We start from the raw sequence: 26,918 nt of genomic DNA, 5'->3' as shown, positions 1-26,918 counted from the left end.
TGCTCCTAAGTTGCTTCAGTCGTTGGCGACTCTGTGCGACCCCATAGACAGCAGCCCACCAGGCTCCGCTGTCCCTGGGATTCTCCAGGCAAGAACACTGGAGTGGGTTGCCATTTCCTTCTCCAATGCATAAAAGTGAAAAGTGAAAGTGAAGTCACTCAGTCATGCCTGACTCTTAGCGACCCCATGGGCTGCAGCCCACCAGGCTCCTCTGTCCATGGATTTTCCAGGCAAGAGTACTGGAGTGGGGTGCCATCGCCTTCTCCACCAGCCTGTTTAGTGCCATAGAATAAGTTGGTTCAGTATAGACAAAGGGTGGTGTTTGGGGATTTTTGCCCAATCAGGTTTAAGCATACTTAAGAAAATATCTCCTTCAAAAGTCAGAGTTTCACTTAATGGGGAAACCCTGGAAGCATTCCCACTAATGTCAGGAGAAAAAAAAAAAAAAGATGCCCACTTTTAGCACTGTTATTTAATGTTTCATTGGATGTATTGGCCATCCAAAGAGACAAAAGAAAGAAATTAGTGTTATATGAATTAGAAATGAAGAAAGAAGACGATTTCTATTCACAAATAATATAATTGTCTTATACCTGAAAATCCAAGAATCAAATGTACTACAAACATTTAAGAGAGTTCAGTATGCTAGCAAGATTAAAAGTTAATATATAAAAAATCTTCGTATATACAAAAGGCATCAGAATATACAATGGAAGAGAAAAATCTCCATTTTTAAAAAAAGCAACCAAAAAGTTTAAATGCCTAGAAGTGAATATATAAGAAATACACAAAGCTTATATGAGAAATACTTTCACTTTGATGTTCATTACTTAAACCCATTAATCAATCTTAGTATCACTAGAAACAATCATCATATGCCTCCTGATGTGATGTAATATAAGCATGCAGCATCGACTATGAAGAATTTTTAGCAAAAAAGTAGAATGTGGATCTTATCAAGCATTTATAGCTATCTCTCATTTATAAGAAATATGAGGAGTGGAATAACAAACTAGGTGAAAGCACAATGGAACAAGCAGACGAATACAGAACATGGAACATTTCACAGGACAATTGACCAAGTTTCTTCAATGAATCTAAGGTGTAAAAACAGAGGAAGGACATTGTTATTGATTAAAAGAGAATCAATAGATATAACAACCAAATGCAATATGTGGAACTTGTTTGGATGCTGATTCAAACCAACTAACTGTAAAAAAAAAAATACTTTCTGAAACAATTGGGAAAATTGAGAATAGACTGGGTATTATGTGATAATAAGACTGTGTTTGATAATTTTGTTAGTGGTAGTGATAGCCTTTGGTTTATATGAGAAACTTTCCATATTTTAAGTGATAAATACCAGACATTAAGGGAGTAGAATAATATGGTATTTGCTTTAAAATAGTTCATGAAAGAAAGAGGCAAGGGGAGAGAGAGAGAGAGAGCGCACGCAAAATCTTAATAGTATTTGTATCAATTTGCCGATAAATTTGTATCAATTTTGCCATAACAAAATACCATACTACCTGGTGTAAACAGAAATTTCTCACCATTCTGGAGGCTGAAAATCCAGGATCAAGGCATTGGCAGGTTTGGCTTCTACTGAGGCCTCTGTCCTTGGCTTACAGATGGCTGCCCTCTCGCTGTGACCTCACCTGAATTTTCCTGTGTGTGTGTGTGTGTGTGTGTGTGTGTGTGTGTGTGTGTGTATCCCTGGTCTCTCTCCTGTGTATAAAAATTTTCTTTTCATATAAGACCAGTCAGATTGGATTAGAGCCCATCCTAAAGGCCTTATTTGAACTTTCTTCTTTAAAGGCCCTATCCCCAAATATAGCCTCATTCTGAGGTACTGAGGGTTAAGACTTCAATGTATGAGTTTGGGGGATGAAACAACTCCTCTCATAACAGTTGTTAATCTGGATGATAAATGTATGGGAGTTTATTGTACTAAACTCTTTGGTTTTATGTCTATTTTAAAATTTATATTAAATACGACATTCTAGAAAAGCAGGCTATAAAAGTAGACCCGGACAAATAGACATACATACCCCATGGATAAGACTCACCATCAGAAAGATATAAGTTGTCCACAAATAAATACCTTTAACACATCTCTATAAATAAACCTGATTCTTTTCCTGAAACTGAACAAGCTTATATAGAAAAATAAGTAAGCAAGAATAGCAGGGGAAACTCTATAAATATAGAGCAATACGGTGTAGAGAAGCCTTGCTGGATATTAAAACGTTATCTAGAGCCTCAAAAATTAAAATGATGTGAAATTAGTACATAGAAGTAAACAAAAATCCAAAAATAGACCCAAATGCATATAGCAAATTATTAATATATGATAAAGGTATCTTCTCAAATCAATGAGGGTAAAAATGAAGTGTCTAATCAATAACATTAGGACAACTGAGTAGCTATTTGCAAAATGATTAAATATGATCCATACTTCATACCATATATCAAGAGAAAATCTAAATAGATCAAAGATTTAAGTTTAAAATCTGAAACCATTAAAATACTAACAGTAAACCTTGAAGTGAATCAGGCCTTTCTAATTATGACAAATCCAGAGGCCATTTAGAAACTGATTCACATATTTCACTTCACTTCACAAAAAAAATTCTCATAGTAAACAACAGCACACATGTACCCCATAAGCAAAGATAAAGGATAAGTGGGGAAAATATTTGTAATTCATATCACAGAGGGCAAATTTAGATCCCAGAGATTGAGGGAAAGGGATGGTAACCAATATTTTCTTCAAAAAGTGTGTGGAACTACATGGAAAGTCAGTTTATATAAAATAAGAATACCAAATAACCCTGAAACCTCTGAAAAGTTGCTCAACTTTTCTCATAATACGAAAAATTCAAATTGAGAACTACAGTGAGATTCTTTTTCTCACTTATCAACCTGGCAAAAGTAAAAAAGTTTGATACCACATTCTATTGGTAAGCCTGGGGAAAATGGAAACTCTCATACATTGTTGGTGGGACTACAAATTGATACAACCCTTGAAATAAGTTGGTAGTTCTGCCATAACAAAGTACTAGACACTGGGTGGCTTATAAGAACAGAAATTGATTTGAATTAATTTTTCTCACAATTCTGGAGGCTACACATCCGCGATCCAAGTGCTAGAAAGGTTGGTTCCTTCTGAGCCTTCCCTCCTAGTCTGGTAAGCAGCCATCTTCTCTTCCCTGTGTCTTCACGTGGTCTGCCCTCTGTACGTATCTGGGTCCTAATGCCCTCTACTTACAAGGACACTGGTCATGTTGGATTAGAGCCACTCTAATGACCTCATTTCAACTTAATTACCTCTTTATAAACCCTATTTGCAAATACAGTCACATTCAGAGTAACTGGGGGTTAGGACTTAAACACTTAAGTTTGGGGGGACACAAATCAAATCATAACAACCATTATGGCAAGAAACAGAAGTAGCTATAAAGATTACCAATGTATTACCTTTGTCCTGCAATTCCACTTCTGGAAATTTATCCTACAGATACAAATGACATAAAGTGGTATGCATATGAGATTATTCATTTCAAACTTGTTTATTTATAATAGCAAAAAGTTTGAAATGACCCATGTCACCAATAGGTGACTATTGAGTAAACTATGTTTCACCTACACTGTGCAAAATTATACAGCTGTAAAAAAAAATCAGGAAGCTCTCCATGCACAACTAAGGAGAAATCAGCAATGATATGTGAAGTAAGAAAAGGAAGGCACAAAACAATAGTATGCTACCTACGTATGAGAAATACATTTGTATTTACTTGTACAGTATTTGCATAAACACTAAAGGCAAAATGACCACAACAAAAACTAATAATATTGGTTACTGATAGGGGCGTCATGGGTGCACAGAATAGAAGGGACAGAGTGGAAGTGAGTTTTTCCATATATTCCTTTTTATATAGTTTCCATTTCTAAATCACATAAATTCAAAAGTTACAATTGTTATATATAAAGTTTTCTAGTTCAGCCATGAAATTTCTAGTACAATATGAGACTAACTCTAATTAGTCTTTCCACTTTTAAGAATACCTACTTTCAGTTTATCGAAGCTACATCTAGGGTTTTCAAATCGTGCTTTTGTGAAATAAAGAAAATCTCCAGGGGTTGCAAAGGCTTTCTTTTTATTTTTCTTTGAAGAAAGGAAGCGAGTGTAAGAGGGCTAGAGCGAGTCCAGTTGGATTTGACGTTGACCGAAGAGGAGCTCGCCCAGCTGCTATTGATCACCAGCACTCAGCAGCACATACGCCCTTTGGTGTGCATCACTTCAAGCAAACAGAAGTGTGCCCTGCTGAGAGTGGGGGTGCCTGGGTGGGGGTGGGGGGACCTGAGCGCACTGCCTCCAGCTGAGAGTGAAATTCCTTGAGAAAGCCCCTTTCCTGTCATAGCACCCACAGCACTCTGAGCCTGCTCGCAGCCCAACAGCCTCTCCGAGAATGCTACATTTAAAAGTGCAGTTTTTGGATGATTCCCAGAAGATTTTTGTGGTTGATGTAAGTGGAAATCACATTGCTATTATTCCTTTATTATTCATTCAATAATGGTCATTTGTGGACAGCCCATTAGCTGGCAATATTATGTCTTCTTAGGACCGAATGAAGGAGGACTGTGGTTTTTAGCTTTGGAAAAAAGAGATCTGTTTTTAATATTACAATGTAGCTCATGCTTTCCCATTAACCTTTCTTCTAGAACAGGTTCTCTTTTCTCAAGGGATAACAAAAGCAAGTCTTAAAGATATGTTAAATATTTGTAAAAATAAAAAGAAAGCAGCAATAACTTAGTTGTCCTACCCCAAAAGGTGTTATTGCTCATTGAAATAATTTGTCTGTGAGTCTCACCCCATGAATATTTGTGGGGAGAAAGCTGTGGTTCTGAGGGAAAAGAGAAGGGGAAAGCTACCCTCCTTTTCTGAAGAAAACCTATGGGGTTTCAGGGGGTGGGGGTGAGGGGTAGAATTATGCAGTTGTAATGAGAACTTCAGGAAGTAATGACAAGTATAAAAGAGAAAAATAGGATAAGAGACTATTTAGTTTGATTTAGTACTTAAAGTTCAGGGTTCTTCATATAATTCCTAGCTCCATGATGATTGCGTACAATTATACCTCATCTCTTCAAGAAAGAACAAATGTATTAAGCACATCATTTGGGGCTCATCTTCCAGGATCTTAAGAGATGTACATTTTGGTGTCAGAATTTATGTATGAGCATTTGGAAATGTTCTACAATTTTATTGGAATCAAAGCTGCTATTTGCTCTGATATTTACATTAGCTACTAACAAGGAGCAAATAGTTCATTTTCTTTGAAATTCCTACAAAATGCTGGCTGTTTTCTTTTATACATTCCATGACAACTGCTGTTGGGTGTGGGGGTAACCCATTTTTCAAAGAAGTATTTCATTTTTATTTGAATCATGTGCTTTGTGGGTGATGGTTGCATGGTTTCAGCTGCTGTTTGGCTGTCTCTCCCTTTCACTTTTATTTGCAAAAGGCATTTCTAGGTCCATGGACCTGAATGATTTGTTTTTGTAGCAAATAGCTTCCATTAGAGGTATGAGGCATTTCCTATTCTTTCTTGGAACTATATTTAAGGGGTGGAAAATGTCTTTTGAGTAGTTTATCCATTTACAGGCTGGCGGTGTATGCTTGCAGTGCTCTGGTACCTGAATTAGTGAGCTGGGGATTCAAAAGACACTGCTTTAGGCTAAGTTTTTAATAGATACTTCAAGCGACTCAAAGAGAAATCTTTGACAAAAAGTGACAGAAGGGCTTTCTGAATGTACAGTTCAAATACAGATCCAATTAAATGGGGGTGAGGGGTGGGAGGCCCAGTACTATAGCATCACAAAATTCACCTTCTGAGGAGCCCATTCTAGCAACTTGAAGCCAGCATGATTTGGCTTGAAGTCAGACTGTCTCTTTCCAGCTGCAACACATTGTGTTCCTTGGGAAGATAATGGGAGAGACTTGATACCCAGCAATTCGGGTGTCACAGCATCTGATCCTGTTTGCTCTGTGGAGGGCTGCTCTGTAAGTAGCAATCGTGGCGTTACTGAGAGTAGCAGTAGCACTAACGGCAGTCCCTTGGGCAGCTTTGTCTTGAGGGAAATGGAGCCTTCAGCTAGCATCCAGCCATCCAACAGGATCTCTCTCCTTAACAATAGTAGACTGATAATGAAAATGATGAGGAGGAGGATGATGATGGTAGCAGTAGTAGTGGGTCCTCAGTGAATACCACTTTAAAATTTAAAAAGCAATTTCACATCCGTTAGTTCATTTGATCCTCCATTCCACCCTGTGAGTGAAAGTAGGCAAAAGACGAATCTTTTCCAATTTTGCAAATTAAGAGAGAGAGGGGCTCAGGGAGCTTAAGTGACTTGGGCAGGATTACATAGCATAGAAATGCAGAGCTGAGGCTTTCAATTCAGGACTCTTCCTGTGACCCCATGTACAATTGCATCTGAAGACACATCTGTCAGTAGCTTTCTGCTGCTGTTTAGTCATGTCTGACTCTTTGCAACCCCACGGACTGTATCCCACTAGGCTCCTCTGTCCATGGGATTTCCTGGGCAAGAATCCTGGAGCAGGTTGCCATTTCCTACTCCAGGGGATCTTTCTGACCCAGGGATCGAATCTGCATCTCCTGTGGGTTCTTTACCACTGAGCCACTTAGGAAGTCCCAGTTGTTCTCAAGTCCTGTAATATTGCCATTGCATGTTAGTTTCCATGGCCCTCAAAGGGCATAGAATTTGGCCTACAATGAGCCTTTGATGATTGTTATGAACCAACTGGTAGATACTTATTTCTTTGCCCATAGATGAGGAGCTACATGGGAAAACGATTCCTAGAGCTCAGAGAGACCATGGCATGAATCTTTTAATTGATTCGAAAGTTCACAAAGCAACCTAAACCTGTTATTTTTATGAGTATCCTAGGATGAAAAAATGCTTGGAACCATAGTGACGAGAACCATTAGCAGGTAAGGAGAGCCACATGGAGGGGCTTTAGATACAAAAATTGACTGAAGTCTCACAAGGCATGAGTCAGTCCCAGGGACAATTGTTCTTCAAGATAAAATTTAAGAAAATTAAAAAAAAAGAAAATAATTGGCTGCATGGGGGGGGGAAATGATGGCATCAGGGGCATTAGTGTTGATTTTACAGAAAGTACAGTAGTAGAAATATGAAGAGTTCACCTGGATTAGACTAATTGACATCCAGAAACCTTTATTCCACTCCTAGTAGCATCATCTATATGAGTTTGCTGGTGTCTAGGATCTGGCTCTGAACTACAGCCTCAGAAGCCTGATTTGTCAGCACTCTACAAGATCTGAAGTCAGACAATGATATTTTAAAATCAGGAAGCCAGTGTTACCATTTATGGTAGGATTGGGAACACTAGGGTCCTCTCATCGATTACATAAGATGCCGAAGGACAGAAGAGTTAGATTTAAAGGAACTGGATTTCTGATCTAGTTTGATGGCTTGATAATGAATCCATCTCCACAAAGGCCCTGTCGTTGACACCTTTTAGTCACTTATTCATTCATTTAGTCATTTCATCAACAAATTATTGTTGAGGTTCTAGTATGTTGCAGCCCCTGTTCTGGGCACAGTCAACTCTACAATATGAGCAAGGGAACACTCTCGCCTGGGCAGTGCCGGCTGGGAGCCGCCAACTTGAGCTTCACTGATTCCTCCTCTTTTCATTGCATGGTTGACAAACTCCTTTTGTGATTGACCTGTTTTTAATTTGCTAATGCCTTCAATTAGATTACTGGGAAGAGTGTCTGGTCCCTGAAATGTCCTGGTTTTTTGAAGTTTCTTTGCATATGTGTAATCTGAGACACTGGGTGTTGATATTTATAGATGAACATTGTGAGAGTATTAGTCAACCTTTTCCTTTCTGAATTTCCAAGAGTGTTTAGGGGATGCAAGATAGATATGGGATTCCAGAATTGCTGGAATGTGCCCATTAAAGTTTAATCCAATGAAGAAAATGTATTTAGTAAAAACCTCATTTTACTTTTCTAGTCAATGTATTTGATAAAACTGAACACTGTTAGATAGCAACAGCATCTCTAGTCCAGAATGATGATGGGAGTGGGTAAACAGGAGGATAAACAGAATAAGGTAATGATTTTAGAAATAATTGAAGATTTTAGTATAAATTCAGTTTGCCTCTTCAACATGGGGACTGGGACATTTCTGGATAGAAAAAGGGAGGATAAGACCAAAGCTAAGGCTTTTGAGCTCTCAGAAAGGATAGAGACGGTCAGGTTTCTAGCTTGACTAGGAACCCTCCTAATACTCACACGTACCAGTAGCAGTCATGAGTGTCCTCGGAGAGTGACCTCATTTTAAGCCTGAACTGTGTGCTTATATGAGGTTTAGATAGAGAATTTTCAAAACAATAATCCAGTCACCAGAGTTGACACAGATCTGTCTGATATGCCCCCTGCTTGCTGCAGTTCTCTCTTTGTAAAAGCATAGTGAAGGGGAAGAACAGCTGTTGTTTGTGAATTTCCAAAAGTACATTTTATTTTGATGATTTCTGGAAGCTAAAGTCAAAATAAGACATTTGAAACATCTCAAGTCTTACATTTACCTGATTGCTAAGTGACTGTACTGGCCAGCACAGTGGGTACCTAGTGGCTTACTCAGTGAGAGAATATAGTGAGTCAGCTTACTCCATTCCCCTGGGAGCCCATCATAAAGGCCACCAGGCCTCATTTTCTGAAAGACGCAGAGGGGAAGCGTTGCCAGGACTGAGCGCTATTCAAGCTAAATAAGCAAGCCAAGAATCGCCTACTGATTTGTTCTTATTGGTAGTGGTATTTATGCTTGGGATATTTGTCCAGGAGCTGTTTTTTTTCAATTTGTAATGATGAGGGATCTTTTGTAGTTTTGTCAATAACAAAGTAGATACCCGCCCCCCCCCCTTCATAAAGCAAAGCTCGTCTAACACAAGGAATGGAATTGCTCTAGTGTAGTAAAATGTACCTGGATTTGGGGTTACAGAAACTGCCCCATTTTAGATGTGTGATCTTGGGACAATCACTTAACCCCTTATCTCCCAGAGTTGTTGTGAGGAGTGATATAAATGATATATATCTGGAGTCTGATATAGCAAGGCAAATTTTGACTCCGCTGCTTGCAAGCTGTGTGAATTTGGGCAAGTCACTTAGCATCTCAGACTTAGTTCTGCCAACTCTAAATACTTGGACTTGGGATATCAGGAAAAACTTTCCAAAGAATATATTTAAGTTGCTGAATAGGAACTAAGTAAGGAGGTGAAGAGTGCGAGCTAGGGTGAAGGGGGTTGTATGGTGGTTACACAAAAGAAAGATTGAAGACCAATGTGCAAAAGAGAACATGGCCCTTTCATAGAAAAAAAAAAAAAAAAAAGAAGTCACTGTGAGCAAAGAATGGAGTGTGGACAGAAAGATGGGGAGTAGCTTGAATTCAAGTTGAAGCAGAGGTAGTCAGCAGCTAGAACATTTGGATCAAGTAAGATATATATATATATATATGAAGTTTGAGCTTTATCTTGAAAATGCTAGAGAATCAATAAAGAGTTTAAGAAACTCAAAATGGGGCTATTAGCATCTGATAACTCATTAATTTGTGCATTGCCTTGCTCATCTAATATTTAATGAAAAATGTTCTAAGTGTTGGAGATGCCAGGTAGAATTGTAATAATAATTTCAAGTTCAGTGGCTCCAATTTTAGATAGCCAACCTCTGTCCTAAAATATGTGCCCAAACATCAAAATTCCAACCTGATAGGGAATAGTGGAGACAGGAAGGATGGATACAAAATACATTAATGAAATAGAATTACTAGAAGCATTTTTTTTAATTTAATTTTTTTTCTTTACAATATTGTATTGGTTTTGCCATACATCAACATGAATCCGCCACGGGTGTACACGTGTTCCCAATCCTGAAGCCCCCTCCCACTTCCCTCCCCATACCATCCCTCTGGGTCATCCCAGTGCACCAGCCCCAAGCATCCTGTATTTGATGTCAGCCTGGATATAGGAGATGAGTTGAGGAGTCTAGATGACATCCAAATTTCTGGCTTAGATAATGGTTTGAATGAGTGGCCCTCATTCACCAAGAAAGAGAACAGAATAAAAGGAGAAAGTTTAGGATGGGCAAGGAGTTTCCCATATTCATGGGAATGTGGAAAGAGAAACATATCTGGAGTTGCACAAATCTGAGTTCTAGTCTTTGCTCTAACAATTTTTAAAAAAGATTATTTTATTGAAGTACAGCTGATTTATAATGCTGTATTAATTTCTGTTGTACAGCAAGTGATTCAGTTATATGGGTATATATATATGTATGTATGTATATATACACATATATATTCTTTTTCATTTCTTTTCCATTATGGCTTATTACAGAATATTGATTATAGTTCACTATGCTATACAGTAGGACTTTGTTATTTATCCATCCTATATATAATAATTTGCATCTGCTAATCCCAAACTCTCAATTCATCCCTCCCCAACCTGCCCTCCCCCTAAGCAACCCCAAGTTTGTTTTCTATGTCTGTCTGTCTCTGATTCATAGATAAGTTCATTTGTGTCATATTTTAGATCCCACATATAACTGACATCATATGATATTTGTCTTTCTCAGTCTGACTTACTTTGCTTAGTATGACAATATCTAGGTCCATTCACATTGCTACAAATTGTATTATTTAATTCTTTTTTATGACTGAGTAGTATTCCATTGTGTATATACCACATCTCCTTTATCCATTCATCTGTTGATGAACATTTAGGTTGTTTGCATGCCTTGCCAGCTCTAACAGTTTTAAGATGTGGAACATCAGGTGAGTCACTTCACCCCCCTAAATCTGTGTGCTTATCACAAAAATTGTAATAATCATAGCATGTACCTCATAAATGCATTGTAAAGATGAATGAAATACCAGAAGTAAGGTTCCTGACACAAATAATGTGCTCAAAGCATGTTAATTCCTCTCTCCCTTGCTTTCAGACCTCTTCATTTCTATACTTTGCAAACCAACAGAGAACAGTCTTTCATTCTCAACTTGAAGTTTCTTTTGATAAAACTTGATGTTGCAGCCAACCTCCAGGCAAAATAGAACTGTATTTCCTGTGGTTTGCTCTTCCTCTGTGGCTTCCTGAGGTTATTATCCTGCTTTTCTGAGCAGTTTTCCCTTTTCTTAGTCAGCATCCCCAGGAGATTTGTTCTTCCCCCTTGGAGTCATTAATCCTGCGAGGGTCCATGAAAACTGTCTAAAGTTACCTAAAATAATGGTGGGTTTCCTTTAAGGAAGCAGATGGAAACAGCCAAATCCTTTATCTTTGGTGACATTTAATAAGCATTTTTTAATTTGATATTAAAAAAAAACTTTTTGAGGTCCACTTTTAAATTAAGGCATAGTTGATTTACAATATTAGTTTCACGTGTACAGCAGTGATTCACAAATTTTATAGATTATACTCCATTTAGAGTTATTATAAAATATTGGCTATATTCCCTGTGCTTTACAATATATCCTTGTTGCTTATTTTATACACAGAAGTTTGTACCTCTTAATCCCCTACCCTATCTTGCCCCTCATCCTTTCCCTCTCCCCACTGGTAACCACTAGTTTGTTCTCTGTATCTGTGAGTCTGTATCTCTTGTGTTATATTCACTAGTTTGGTTTCATTTCTAGATTCCACATAAAAGTGATAGCATATAGTATTTGTTTTTCTCTGACTTATTTCACTAAGAATAATACCTTCCAGGTCTATCCATGTTGTTGCAAATGGCAAAATTTCATTCTTTTTCTTATACCGAGTGGTATTCTATTTGTGTGTGTGTGTGTGTGTGTGTGTGTGTGTATGTACACACCACATCTTCTTTATCCATTCATCTGTTGATGGACACTTAGGTTGCTTCCAGTTCTTGGGTATTGTAATTAATGCTCCTGTGAACATTGGAATGCATATGTCTTTTCAAATTAGTATTTTTTGTTTTCTTTGGATGTATACCCAGGAATGGAATTGATGGATCATGTTCTATATTTAGTTATTTGAGAAACCTCAGTAGTATTTTTCATAGTGGTTGCACCAATTTACATTCCCACCAACAGTGTTCAACTGTTTCCTTTTCTCAATATCCTTGCCAACATCTGCTATTTCTATTCTTTTTGATGACAGCCATTCTGACAGGTATGAGGTGATATATTTTTTGTTGTTCAGTTGCTAAGCCACGTCTGACTCTGCCACCCCATGGACTGTAGCATGCCAGGTGCTCCTGTCCTTCACTACCCTCCGGAGTTTGTTCAAATTCATGTCCATTGAGTCAGTGATGCTATCTAACCATCTCATCCTCTGCCACCCTCTTTTCCTTTTGCCTTCCACCTTTCCCAGGATCAGGGTCTTTTCCAATGAGTTGGCTCTTTGCATCAGGTCACCAAAGGATTGGAACTTCAGCTTCAGCATCAGTCCTTCCAATGAACATTCAAGGTTGATTTCCTTTAGGATGGACTGGTTTGATCTCCTTGCAGTCCAGGGGACTCTCAAGAGTCTTCTCCAGCACCATAGTTGGAAAGCACCAATTCTTTGGCACCCAGCCTTCTTTCTGGTCCACCTCTCACATCCATACATGACTACTGGAAAAGCCATAGCTTTGGCTATACAGACCTATGTTAGCAAAGTGATATCTCTGCTTTTAAATACACTGTTTAGGTTTGTCATACCTTTCCTTCAGAGAGCAAACATCTTTTAATTTCATAGCTGCAGTCACCATCTGTAGTGATTTTATTGGTTTTTTAAATGTTTTTTATTGAAGTATAGTTAATTTACAGTGTTGTGTTACTTTCAGGTGTACAACAAAGTGATTCAGTTATACACACACACACACACACATATATTCTTTTGGCTTCCTTTCCATTATAGATTATTGTAAGATATTGAATATAGTTTTCTATAAGTAGGTCCTTGTTGTTTACCTATTTTATATATTTTATATATAGTAGTGTGTATATGTTAATCCCCAGCTCCTAACTTTCTCTCAACCCTTGCTATTCACCTTTGGTAATCATAAGTTTGTTTTCTATGTCTGAGTCTGCTTTTGTTTTGTAAATAAGTTCATTTGTATAATTTCTTTAGATTCCACATATAAGTGATATCATATGATATTTGTCTTTGTCAGTATATTTATTTCAATTTTTTATTTTAATTTTTTTATTTTAATTTTTACTTTTATTTCTTTTATCTTAGGAGACTGATCTAAGAAAACATTGACATGATTTATGTCAGAGCATTTTTGCCTATATTCACATCTACAAGTTTTACAGTTTCATGTCTTATATTTTCAGCCATTGTGAGTTAATTTTTGTATGATCCAGCAATTCCCCTCTTGGGTATACATCTAGAAAAGAAGAAAACTCTAATTTGAAAAGATGCATGCACCCCAACATTCACAGCAGCACCATCCACAACAGACAATACATGGAAGCAACTCAAATGTCCATCAACAGATGAATGGAGAAAGATGTGGTATGTCTACACAGTGGAACATTACTCAGCCACAAAAAAGATTGAAATAATGCCATTTGCAACAACATGGATGGACCTAGAGAATATCATACTAAGCAAAGTAAGTCAGCCAGAGAAAGGCAAACATCATATAATACCACCCATATGTGGAATCTAAAAAAGGATACAAACTAACTTATTTATAAAACAGAAACAGACTCACAGACATATAAAACACGATAACTTCCATGTTATCAAAGGGGAATGGGGGAAGGATAAATTAGGAGCTTGGGATTAACAGATACACACTGCTATATGCAAAATAGATAAACAGCAGGTCCTACTCTATTGCGCAAAGGACTGTATTCAATATTTTGTAATAACTTAAATGGAAAAGAATGTAAAAATTGTATATATATATATGTGTGTATATATATATATACATATATTTATACACACATATCATTCTTGTGTATAGCAGAAATTACACTGTAAATCAACTATGTGCATGCATGCTAAGTCATTTCAGTCATGTCCAACTTTTTGTGACCCTCTGCACTGTAGCCCACCAGGCTCCTCTGTCCATGGGACTCTCCAGGCAAGAACACTGGAGTGGGTTGCCATGCCCTCCTCCAGGGGATCTTCCTGAACCAAGGGTTGAATACTCAGTTCTTATGTCTCCCGCATTGGCAGGCGGGTTCTTTACCACTAGCGCTACCTTAATGTGCACAGTTAATATATTCAGTAACACATGAGGGAGATTAGAAAACTTCAGTCCATTTGGAAAGGTACAAATGAAAAGTGCAAGTCTCTGCCAAAGGAGAGACTTTTTCTACATACTGTATTTAGGAATTCTTATCACATCTACATTTAAATTTCTTTCATTGTGGAAAATGGTTGCACAGTATTAAGTGAACTTAACTAGAATTAGCTTTAACTGAACATATTTGTCCAGGCACATGTCTCAGTGTATATAAGTCTAGCTCAGACTTTCACAGATTCAGGATTATGAAACCCCTTTAAGCCCATAAATTGTAATGACCCATGCTCTCAGTCATGATTTTAATTTCAATCCACTTTGCAAAGTCTCCTCATTGCTGTTTTGATTAGCATTTCCCTGATGATTAGCAATGTTGAGCATATTTTACATGCTTGTTGGCCATCTTTACATCTTCTTTAGTAAAATGTCTATTCAGGTCTCCTGCTTATTTTAAAAATTGGGTTGTTTAACTGACTTATATTAAGCTACATGAGTCATTTTAATTTTTTGAACATTAATCCCATATGGTCAAATCATTTACAAATATGATTTTGCATTTTCTCTCATTCAGTAGGCTGAATTTTCATTTTTTCCTTTGCTATGCAAAAAACTTTTAAATTTAACTGGTCCCACTTGCTTACTTGTTGTTTTGTTTCCTTTTCCTGAGGAGACAGATAAAAAAAAATATTGCTACAATTTATGTCAATGAGTATTCTGTATGTTTTTGTCTAGCTAGGAGTTTTATGGTTTCCTGTCTTACGTTTAGATCTTTAATCCATTTTGAGATTATTTTTGTATATAGTCTTAGAGAATGTTCTAACTTTATCCTGTCATATAGCTGTCCAGTTTCCCCAGCACCCCTTATTGAAGAGACCATCTTTTCTCCCTGAAGTAGGAAATGGCAACCCACTCCAGCATTATTGCCTGGAAAATTTCCATGGACAGAGTAGCCTGACAAGCTACAGTCCATGGGGTCGCAAAGAGTTGGACATGACTGAGTGACTAAGCACAAACACACCCGTCTTTTCTCCAATGTATATTCTTGCCTCCTCTGTTATAGATTAATTGACCATAAGTGTGTGGGTTTATTTATGGGCTCTCTATTCTGTTCCATTAATTTGTGAGTCTGGTTTTTGTTTTTTGTTTGTTTTTGTTTCGCTAGTACCATACTGTTTTGATTATTGTGACTTTGTAGTATAGTCTGAAGCCAGGGGAGCATGATAATTCCAGCTCTGCTCTTCTGACTCAATCTCGTTTTGGCTATTTGGGGTCCTTTGTGTTTTCATACAAATTTTTAAAATTATTCATTCTAGTTCTGTAGAAAATGCTATTAGTATTTTGATAAAGGTTGCATTGCATCTGTATGTTGCCTTGGATAGTATGGTCATTTTAACAATATTATCTTTTCCAATCCAAGAACATGGTAAATCTTTCCATCCATTTTTGCAGTCAACAGTATTGTTCATCAGTTCTTAGTTTTCTAAGAATAGGTCTTTTACCTATAGGTAAGTTTGTTGTTTTAGGGCAGTCATAAATGGGATTGTTTCCTTACTTCTTCTTTCTAATATTTCTTTGTTAGTATATAGAAATGCAACTTTATGGGTAAAGTTCATTGACAAGTTTTAATAGTTTTTTGGTGGCATCTTTGGGATTTTCTATGTATAGTATCCTGTCATCTGCACACAATGTGCCTGATGTGGCCCTCTTTGAATTGATCATGTTTGGGGCTCTGTGCTTCCTTGGACATCTGTTTCCTTTTCTATGTTAGGGAAGTTTTCAGCTATTATATCTTCAAATATGTTCTCTGCCTCTTTCTTTCTGTCTTTTCCTTCTGGAACCCTTATAATGTGAATGTTAGTATACTTGATGTTGTTTTAGAAGTCTCTGAAACTGTCCTTATTTCTTTTCATCTTTTTTCTTTTCAGCTTCAGTGATTCTCACTACTCTTTCTTCCAACTCATTGATCCATTCCTCTGTATCATTTAATCTGCTATTATTTCCTCACAGTTTATTTTTTATTTCAGTTACTGTATTTTTCATCTCTATTTGGTTGTTCTTAATATTTTCTAACTCTGTTAAAAACTCCTAACTTCTTGATGTTCATCCATTTTTCTCCTGAGTTCTTTGATCATCTTTACAATTACCTTGAACTTTTTCTTGTGTAGATTATCCAGCACCACTTCAGCTAGTGCTTCTTCTGGAATTTTGTCTTGTTCCTTCATTTGAGACATGTTCCTCTGTTATCTCATTTTGCTAACTTGCTCTTTATTTTTACATATCTGATAGGTTGGTTATGATTCCTGATCTTGGAGAAGTGGCCTTTTATAGGAGACATCTTATGCATCAAAGCAATGTGCTCCTCTCTAGTCATCAGAGCTATATGCTCTAGGGGTGCCCCCATGTGGCTGCATACATCCTTCTGTTGTGACAGGTTGACTATGATGGATGGTCTGGTAGGTGTGGCTAGGCCTCAGTCTGGTTTGTTGCCAGGCTTTGCCTTGTGTGGAGGCTACTGTTTGCTACTTGGTGGGGCCAGATCATGAGATGGCTGGCTATGGAACCCCTGGGGCCCCAAAGCTAGTGCTGACTCACTGGACTCAGTGTCCAGGAGATCCTAGGGCTGGTGCCTGCCCAGCCAGATTCTGGGGCTAGTGCTGGCCCACTGGTAGGCAGAGCTGAGTCCTGGGGTCTAGCTGCAGGGTCCAGGGGTCCCAGAGCTGGTGTTGGCCTACTGGTAATTGGGGTCTGGGCCCATTTGTTTGTTGCACCACTGCTGGTCTGTTGGTGGGTGGGCTGTGTTGACAGGCTGTGGGGCCACGGTTGTCTGCCTGCTGTTAGTGGGTGCTGCTGGTCCCAAGGCTAGAACAGGCTTGCTCAACGCTGACGATCCTAGAGTTGGTGCCTGCCCGCTGGGTGAAGCTGGGTCTTAGGGTCTCTGGCTCTAGGGCCCAGAGGGTCTCAGGTCTAGTGCCTGTGCACTGGTGTGTGGGGCTGAGTCCTGGGCCCTCTGGTGGATAGGGCCATATCCAGGGGTGGCTGTGGTCTCAGCTTGCTTGCTGGTAGGTGGGGCTGTGTCCCCGCCCAGCTAGATGCTTGGCCTGAGGCATCCCAGTACTGGTGTCTACAGGTTGGTAGGAGTGGGCAGGGCTGGGTGCTGAGGCTAACAAGCCAGAGGGAGGATTTCAAAAGGGCACTTGCCAGCACCAGTGTCATGTAGTAGGAGGACCTCCCAAAACATGGGAGCTGGTAGTATATCCATGTCCCCAGGGTGAGCTCCAGTTGCCTCCTCCCTCTCTGGGAGCCTCTCCAAGATCAGCAGGTGGGTCTGACCCAGGCTCCTTTCACATTACTGCTTCTGCCCCGGGTTTCAGAGCATGTGAGATTTTGTGTGCACCCTTTAAGAGTGGAGTCTATTTCCCACAGCCATATGGCTCTCCTGAAAGTAAGTTCTGCTGGCCTTCAAAGCCAAATGTTCTGGGGGGTTGTATTCCCAGCCCAGAACCCCAGGGCTGGAGACTCCAAAGTGGGGCTTAGACCCTTGGTTTCTTGGGGAGAACCTCTTCGATCGTAATTATCCTTCTGTTTGCGGGTTGCCCATTTAAGGGTATTGGTCTTGACTATGCTGTGACTCTACCGCTCCTATCTGTTTCACTATGGTTCCTTCTTTATATCTTTAGTTATAGAAGATCTTTTCTGGTAGGTTCCAGTGTTTTTCATTGATAGTTGTTCTATAAATAGTTGTAATTTTGGTGTGCTTATGAGAGGAGGTGAGCTCAAGGTCTTTCTACTCCACCATCTTGGCCTCTAGGCCAGTCTAACTACATTTTTAATTATTCTGTGGTAACTACTCATAGTAACACTAACACAGTCAATAGTAATGGTAGTGATAATACTACTGATTAATAATCGTAGATAGTATTTATCAAGAGCATATGTTCTAGGTGAATTTTTCATGCACTATTTTATGTAATGTTCACACAAATCAACTGAGTGGGAAAAAAATCAAATGAGTGTCACTATCTAGGATAGTTCCATTACCTGTCTGTGTCCTGGGCTTTCTCATCTGTTAAATGGAAATAGTATCCACTCTATAAGATTTTTAGAAAGGTTAAATGAATTAATATGTAAAACACTTACAACAGTGCTACTAAGAGCTATAAAGGTGTTTGCTATGCTGATGCTTTGTGGAATTTGGCTCCAAATTTAGGCGGTAAATACACATTCCTGATGCTATGTCTAAGCAGCAATATCCCAAGCTGATGAGGCCTAAAATATTGTTGTTATCTTTATTTTACAGGTGGTAAAACCATGGTGCAGAGAGGTTGAGTTATCAAGGTTACATTACTGTTTCAATTAATGAGTGAGCTGGGGTTCAAGCCCTAGTCTGTCTAGTTTCAAAACCTAGCTGAACAGAAACAAATTCACAGATGTAGAAAACAAGTTTATGGTTCAGTTCAGTCACTCAGTTGCATCCAACTCTTTGCGACCCCATGGACTGCAGCACACCAGGCTTCCCTGTCCATCACCAACTCCAGGAGCTTGCTCAAACTCATGTCCATTGAGTTGGTGATGCCATCCAACCATCTCATCCTCTGTCAGCCCCTTCTCCTTCTGCCTTCAATCTTTCCCAGCATTAGGGTCTTTTCCAATGAATCAGTTCTTCGCATCAGATGGCCAAAGTATTAGAGTTTCAGCTTCAGCATCAGTCCTTCCAATGAATATTCAGGACTGATTTCCTTTAGGATGGACTGGTTTGATCTCCTTGCATCAAAGGGGAAAGGAAGGGGGGGGATAAATTAGGAGTTTGGGATTAACATATACACACTACTATATATAAAATAGATAACCAATGAGGACTTACTGTAAAGCACAGGGAGCTATATTCAATATCTTGTAATAACCTATAATGAAAAAGAATCTGAAAAAGAATATACATATATATATATATATATATATATATATAACTGAATCACTTTGCTGTATACCTGAAACTAACATAACATTGTAAGACAACTATACTTTGATTTGTGAAAAAATAAAAAAAAGAATTGTTTGAAATTATGCATTTAAAACTTTAGGTTTGTATTGTGAATTATAACATGTATATAAAACACACATTTATTGAATAAGTTTGCACTTTGCAAAAAAATTAAAAACCCTGACTGGTCACTGGTTTGGTAGTGGGCTTGTGACTTGAGGGATTGCTATAATGTGTTGTGAAGCTTCCTGGTTCTCTAGGACATGATAACATATCCTCCAGTTCCAAGCAGTCTGCCCCACACTAGGTGCTCAATCACTGCGGGCTGACAGACTGGCCAACAGACTGACCATATCAGCTCATCCCCAGCCCTCTGCCTGTACAAAGTACTCCAAGCAAAGGAGCTTCTGAACCACATCAGAAAGGAAACATCCTGGAATCATAATGTCCAAGGCTAGCCAGTGTTGTCCATTTCTTTGCCAGGGATTTATTTGTCATTGCAGGATGAATGCCTTTGTTTAAATTCCTGAGTTTGCTTTGCCCCTCACAGCCTAAGGTTTGTTGATTCAGAGAATAAATTGAACTGAGAAAGAAAGAAAGAAAGGGCTTGTTCTTTGTCTGGCCAGTGGCCAGATGGAGCAGTGGGCCAAATGTGGTTTAGGTGTCGCCTGTCATACCCTTCTAGGGGCCTTATATCTTCCATGGTCATCTGGCTGCCAGGCTGCCCTCCTGATGCTTGAGCTCAGAGAAGAGGCCTGGACTCAAGCCTTCCTTTAATCCACCCTTCGCATTCCCCTTCTCTTCCCAGCCCCACAGCTGACAGGAAGAAGGAGTCTGAAGCCAAGAACATTTGAGGTGCTGGAGGTGGGGACTGGGCAACTGTCTTTGGAGCTGGGTTGGAGGCAGCTGGGTCTTAATTCGAGTTTGCACTCGCAGGAATCTCTGTGAAGTTTCAGGTAGTTGGGGCCTTGCCACCCCTTCAGCTGAGGCTCCCTACCCTGGAGCTAGAGCTCTCTGCAGAGCTTCTCTCAGAGTGAAACTTGCTTGAGGGCAAGATTCTTCTGGATTGTATAGGAGTTTCTCTCTCTCTCTCTCTTTTTTAATTTAAATTTTTTATTTTGTATTGGGGTACAGCCAATTAACAATATTGTGATAGTTTCAGGTGAACAGTAAGAGGACTCGTATCCATTCTCTCTCAAACTCCCCTCCCATCTGGGCTGCCACTTAACATGAGGCAGAGTTCCCCGTGCTAGACAGTAGGTTCCTGCTGGTTATCCATTTTAAATATAGCAGTGTGTATCTGTCCATCCCTAAATGAATTTCTCTCTTTTTATTAAATGTCAGTTGCTCTGTATTTGCATCCTTATTTGACCTGTCACAAATACAATATATTACAGTAATAAGAGCTTAGCCAGAGCTTGTGGTTTAAGACAGTGAAGTCCGATTGCAACTTAGAGACTGAGAAATTCTTTAAACTGGCTGAGCTGAGTCCAGTGTCTTGGGGTCAAAAGGGCTTGACTTGAGGGGCAGAACCACCCAGGAGGTGGCCAGACTGACCCAGCAATTTCCTAAAAGGACCTGGAGCATGTTATCCCAGCAGCTGAGAGCAAGGCTGGCTTTTGTGATTCTGGGTGCCACTAAGCAATTGTGGGCCAAACTGTCAGAAGTGGAAAAACATTTGGTTAGACCAGTTCTACTGCGGAGAGATCCACCCTGAAGAGATCACTGGCACCACAGGAGGTAGGGAGGAACTGGCCAATGAGGGGCCAGGACAAGGCACCACAGGAAAGATCTGCTGAAGGTTGCAGAGCTTAGGAAGAATGAAAAGTGACAGGCGTCCAGGGCAGCGCCAGTCTGGGGGCTGTTGAACTCTGTTGTATAGCTTGTCTGTTCTAAACACAGCTGCTGTGCAAAAGCTACAATTATTACCCCCACAGAATCTTATTGCAGCCTTCTTTTCTTTATTCCCTGTCTTTCTCCTTATCCAATTCCTCCTTGACTTCTGGGTCCAAGGTGTGGGGCCAGAGAGGGGAGGTCTGTCTGGGCGAGCTGACCCCAGGCCCTGGAAGCACTTAGGCATGGCGCCTTACCACTAATCGCTGGGCTTAGCTGTCTTAAACAAGAGGTCCTTTGTCCTCTGAGATTCCTTCTATGATGACGAAATTCACCTTTCAACAGACTTAAGCAAAGACAAAAATTCTCCAGAAATTCACACTCAGAATTTTTTAAATGATTTCACAAGATGGGTCACAAAGTTACTGTCAGTTACCTTTATCGCTATGAGATACCATTTTCTGACCTCCACTCCAGGAATTTCCAGTTATATCATTTCATACAATCATTAGTTAATAAGTGTGTTAAATAGGTATGATTACCCTGCTTCATTCATTCGTCACTCATTTAACAAGTTCCTATGAGCCCTCACTGCTTGGCTAATGAGGATGCAAAGAAAAATAAGAAATAGTACCTGACCTCAAAGACCTCATAGTCTAGTGGAAGAAACAGAACATAAAATCATGTACACTACAGCGTGATGTATACAAATGACAGTGGCCAAGAGTGTTTTAATGGCATAACAGGAGAGGGGCATGTAACCCAGACTGAAGTGTGGTGAGTGAATAGTTAGCTTTTTTGGAGGGAGATGATGTCTAACCTGAGCCCTAGTGACAGGTACTAATTATTTAGACATGTTAGGGGAATGGAAGGGAGCAAAGTTGAAGTTTGGTCCAGACAAAGGTAGAGTTATAGGGAAAGATCTGTGGAGACACTCGGTCTGATCAGATCTTAAAACTGAGGACAGAGTGTGCTGTGAGCGAGTTGAGAGACTGAGCCGTGAGATGGGAGTGATAAGCATGGGCCAAGACATAAAAGGAATTCTTCCTTATGAAGAAATTAAGGTTCAGCAAGGTTAACTATGAGTCCATGGCCATACAACTGCAAGCAAGTACTTGAGTCAGGAGAGCCCCAGCTCTTTCCCCTACAGCCTGCTGCCTCCAGGCTTCTGATATCCAGTAGCAAAAACCTTTCACTGCTTTCCCAAGCAAGGCCCATCACTATCATGAATCTTTTCCACGGTATGTGTCTGTATTTCAGTATTTAATTCAGATTTTACACAGAAATAAAACATCTTGGTATTTAATTAAAAGTCTCAAACAACTGGTAGTACAACCTAAATAAGCTAAGGGGTTCAATTTTGGGAAAAACTAATCCTAAGGAAATGATTAAGGTCGTGTACAAAGATGGATGTACATCTTTGTGTACTAAGCTGTTTATCTTAGTGTTGTTTGCAGTAGTTCAAAGGAGAAAACAATTTACATGTCCCATAAGGTAATTTCCCATATACTAACAAATGGTAATGTAAATAATATAATACTAAGTTTTAAAAAAAAAATTGGTCACCCAAAATGTGGCTGTGCATTGAGAATTATCTCAATAATTCTTTACCTCAATAAAGCTTTACCCTAAGGTCCTACTATTGTCTGTCTCTTGATGGATGGGATTATAAGCATTTTAATTCTTCTTGCTTTTCTGTTTCTTTTTTACCCTGATTTTTCAATGAGCATACTAACTTTCTGAATGAGGTAAAAGCTCAGAAACAAAACAGTGAAAGAAATTTCACTTTAAAATGGCTGCCATATAAGTAGTAAAAATAGAGGCTTCTCTCAAAATGGTGCCTGTTCTCAAATATCAACTCCATTGCCCACTATCCCACAGTTACTACTCAATTCCTTTCCAACCTAAACAGCAATGATAATGACTAACATATATGAAAAGAATGTTTATCATTTACTAGGCACTAATATGGGGCTTTGTCCATGGCTCAGCAGTAAAGAATCTGCCTGCAGTGCAGGAGGTGCCGGAGATGTGAGTTTGATCTTTAGGTTGGAAAGATCCCCTGGAGGAGTGCATGGCTACTCACTCCAGTATTCTTACCTGAGAAATTCAATGGACAGAGGAGCCTGGTAGGTTATAGTCCATGGGGTCGCAAAGAGTTGGACATGACTGAGTGACTAAGCACACAGGCACTAATGTAAATTTCACATGTACTAATTCATTGAGACCCTCAATGAAGTAGGTGCCATCACTATCCCAATTTGACAGATTAGCAAACTGGGCAGAGAAATGAAGTAACTTGCCCAAAGTCACAGAGTAGTAAGTGGTAGAAACAGGATTTGAATGGGGCGCTGTGAGTTAAGAGCCCATGTACTCGACCACTATAAGCTCTTTAAGGCTTGTTTTTCAAAAGCCACCATTTTGGAGTCATCTCGGCATTTCACATTTTATCAGCTAGCTCTTGTGTGTGTTGGGAGTGGTAATGCAGACAACAGGATTGGCTGTTTCAGGGAAAAGCTGACTTTGGGTGAAGAGGACTTGTGAGAGCTGTTGGGGAGCTTTCAGGGGACAGATGAACAATGGAAACAGCTCAGAGACATGGATGGGGTTAGAAAGATAAAGTATAGAGCATCTGCGAATTGCATGAGGCCAAAAAAGATAGGTCCCTCTTTGGGGCTCAATGTGGAGTGGGAGATTTGCACCCAAAAGGACACAATAGGTTCTTCTAATTCAGTGACATCAGCGACAGTCTATGTGGTCTGTAGTATAGTTAACCCAATACATAGTAGATGCTCAATAGCTATGAAGAATGAATTCTCTTATTTACAGCACCAGGCAGCTAAGCCTTGCTCCAATGAGTTAGCTAATAAAATATCAGTTAGCTAATAAGACATTCTAGGAAGCAAAGTCTTAACTCAAGGGGGGGTGTGGCACAAACAATGCATGTGTTATTATAACAGTTTCCCTGGACCAGCCCTGCTGCTGCTGCTGCTGCTGCTGCTAAGTCGTTTAAGTCATGTCCGACTCTGTGCGACCCCATATACGGCAGCCCACCAGGCTCCCCCGTCCCTGGGATTCTCCAGGCAAGAACACTGGAGTGGGTTGCCATTTCCTTCTCCCTACACCCAAGTAAAACTGTGTGGTCACAGTAACCTCACTGACTGAAATGGGGTTGCCAGAGATGAGAAATGTTCTAATCAGTCTCTCCCAAGGTTCAACAAAGGAGAGGTTTACTCCACCCCTAATAGCCTACAAAGGCTCCCCAAGTCCGTCTGTGGGTGCCACCATAAACATGTTTGTTCATTTTTGTATTTGGAGGAATGTGGATTAGAGCCTTGTAAGCTGGGACAAGCAAATATCAAATTAAACATTCAGAAAAGAGGAATATCTTTGGTTTTGATTTATAAATAGCAATGAGTCAGTTTAACCAGATCCTTCTGCACAAATAATTCCCCCTAAGCAATTAGAGGAGAAAGGTATTGGAAAATTTGCACTGGGAATGTGCAACTAATTTTAAGACACAAAGGTTAGTATCCCTTGGAACCAGTTTCCCACTGAAGGCTAGTAAGTCATAATTCCTGCCACTCCGCCCTTCTCCAGTGCCCACAATTCTACATTTTGCACATTATACCAGGCCTTCTGTTTCTTTTTCTACATTAGAATTTTTGATATGCAGTGTCTAGTAAAACATATGAATTAAAATTTCTCTGGCCTTGGTTATCCTTGTCCCTCAGTACAGCTAGAGCATCGCAGACAACTGTTTTGAGTTACACACCCTAACCAAAGATCAGCCATATTGAAGTAGCCTTGTGGAGGGCGGGAGGATGTCAGAGTTCTGTAAACCTGGGATTGATCAGCCCCAGACTAAGCCAGGCTGAGAGATGTATGTGACTCTTAGGCTTTGGGTTATAGAGCCCAGGTTACCCTAATGCCACAGGAGTGAGTTAGCACTCAGGACTTGTGTGACTGTATGCCAGGGTATCTGGGAAGAAAAGGGTAAAAGGCTCCATGCACACTCAGGAATTAAGTTATATTGCTAAACCACACTTCATGAAGCACCTATGATGTGCACAGCAGAGGTAGTGACCAGTTAGGGGGAGAACAGAGCTGAGTGGAGTCTAGCCTGTGGCTATTGCCTCTCCAAGTCAGCACCAAATAGCCGGAACCCAAACAGAGACTACGTGAACAGGGGTCAAGAACTCAGGCAGATGTCTGCTAGGGAAAGAGGGATGAAATCACAGGTCCTAAGTGACTTCTGCCAGAGTGGAGCTTGGCAAGAAGCCAAATTGAGTGTCAGCCTCTTATAGACTTCTTGCTGCGGGGCAGAGCTGGTCCCTAAACCTAGTCCACAGGTGTTGACAAGCACGCACACCTGGCTAACCGTGGGGGTGTTGAAAGGGTGGGGGAATGAGACACTTCAGACAGGCAGATTAGCCTGAGTGATGGCTCACATGACCACTCATTTTGCGACTCAAAAGTCCTTTAGAGGTGCATTTTGTTTTTCAAAATTTGATGCTTAGGTTCTTTTTTAAAATTGAAGTGTAGTTGATTTACACTGTTGTATTAATTACCACTGTACAGTGAGCAAAGTGATTCAGTTATACACATACTCTTTTTTCATATTCTTTTCCATTATGGTTTATCATAAGATACTGAATACAGTTCCCTGTGCTATACAGTAGGACCTTGTGGTTTATCCATTCTATATATAAAAGCTTACATCTGCTAACCCCAACCTCCCACTCCATCCCTCCCCCAACCCCCTTCTCCTTGGCAACCACAAGTCTGTTTTCTACATCCTAGAGTCTGTTTCTGTTGCACAGATATGTTCATTTGTGTCATAGTTTAGATTCCACAATCAGTGATATCGTATGGTATTTGTCTTTCTCCAGTTTTTTTTTCCTATTTTCAAATCCAGCTTCCATTATGTGATAGAATATAAATTCATTAGAATATTCTGGTAAGCAAAAAGAAGAAAATAAAATGCAAGGATAATCTCATCATCCAGACTTTTAACATTTTGATGTGTATTTTATACATTGAAATATTACTTTCTTATAGAATCCTCAGCTCCACATGTGTCTCTTGATCCAATTGAACTTGGGATAGTTTCTGAAATATTTTTCTAAAAGATTTTCTGTTCAGCCAACACAGATTCACTACAGTGACCCTGATACACTGGGTTTCATGGCCTCCTATTAAGTAGCCCTTTTAAAAGGCATTATTATTCTTTAATGGGTTCTTTATAGAGTTTCTTTGAAATTCACAACCTGTCAGGACAGAATGGCCTCCAATGTGCTCACAGTCTTGCTGGGCAACATAGTGAACACAAGCAAAACTGATTCTAGAAAGAAGAGGCAGGAATGCAGAACAATCAAGGAAAGGGAAACTAAAGAGGGAGAAACACTGGACTAATAAGCAGAAGGAGAGAGAAGTGAATTAGCACTGCAGTTAGAAGGTGAGAAAAGATGATAAAGAAAAAAACAGTAAACATGAAAGGAAAGAGTGACTTAAGGGAACAAGTTTAGGTGTTCATCTCTTTCTTGTCCTTCATACACTTAGACATTAGTTTTCCCTTTATATTTCAGTAAAGACGTCTGGTGTAATGAAATAAGCCCATTACCGGAGGCCAGAAGACCTGATCTGCTATAACCTGCTGGAAGACCTTTGGACAAGTCTCTTCCCTTGTCTGGATCTCAGTCTCCCCACTTGTTAAAATGAAGGGCCCGGATTATGTGACATCAAATGATCTCTGTTGTGTCCCGAATGTCTCAGATTGTTAGATATACACAGAATGT

The 26,918-nt window shown here is 39.6% G+C and overlaps 1 protein-coding gene across 1 annotated transcript in view; it reads left to right on the top strand.

Annotated features, from left to right (window-relative positions):
- The first annotated feature begins 4,472 nt into the window (after positions 1 to 4,472).
- The window catches only part of FRMD7 (FERM domain containing 7), a 61,573-nt gene continuing 39,127 nt past the window's right edge, over positions 4,473 to 26,918 (top strand). The window contains exon 1 of the mRNA XM_068963121.1: positions 4,473 to 4,529. Coding sequence (XP_068819222.1) covers positions 4,473 to 4,529 — 57 coding nt within the window. The remainder of the gene's footprint in view (positions 4,530 to 26,918) is intronic.

This window comes from Capricornis sumatraensis, chromosome X (genome assembly GCF_032405125.1).
Source record: "Capricornis sumatraensis isolate serow.1 chromosome X, serow.2, whole genome shotgun sequence".
Lineage (NCBI taxonomy): Eukaryota > Metazoa > Chordata > Mammalia > Artiodactyla > Bovidae > Capricornis > Capricornis sumatraensis.
Note: the sequence above shows the minus strand (reverse complement) of the source record. Positions and strands in the feature narration are given on the sequence as shown.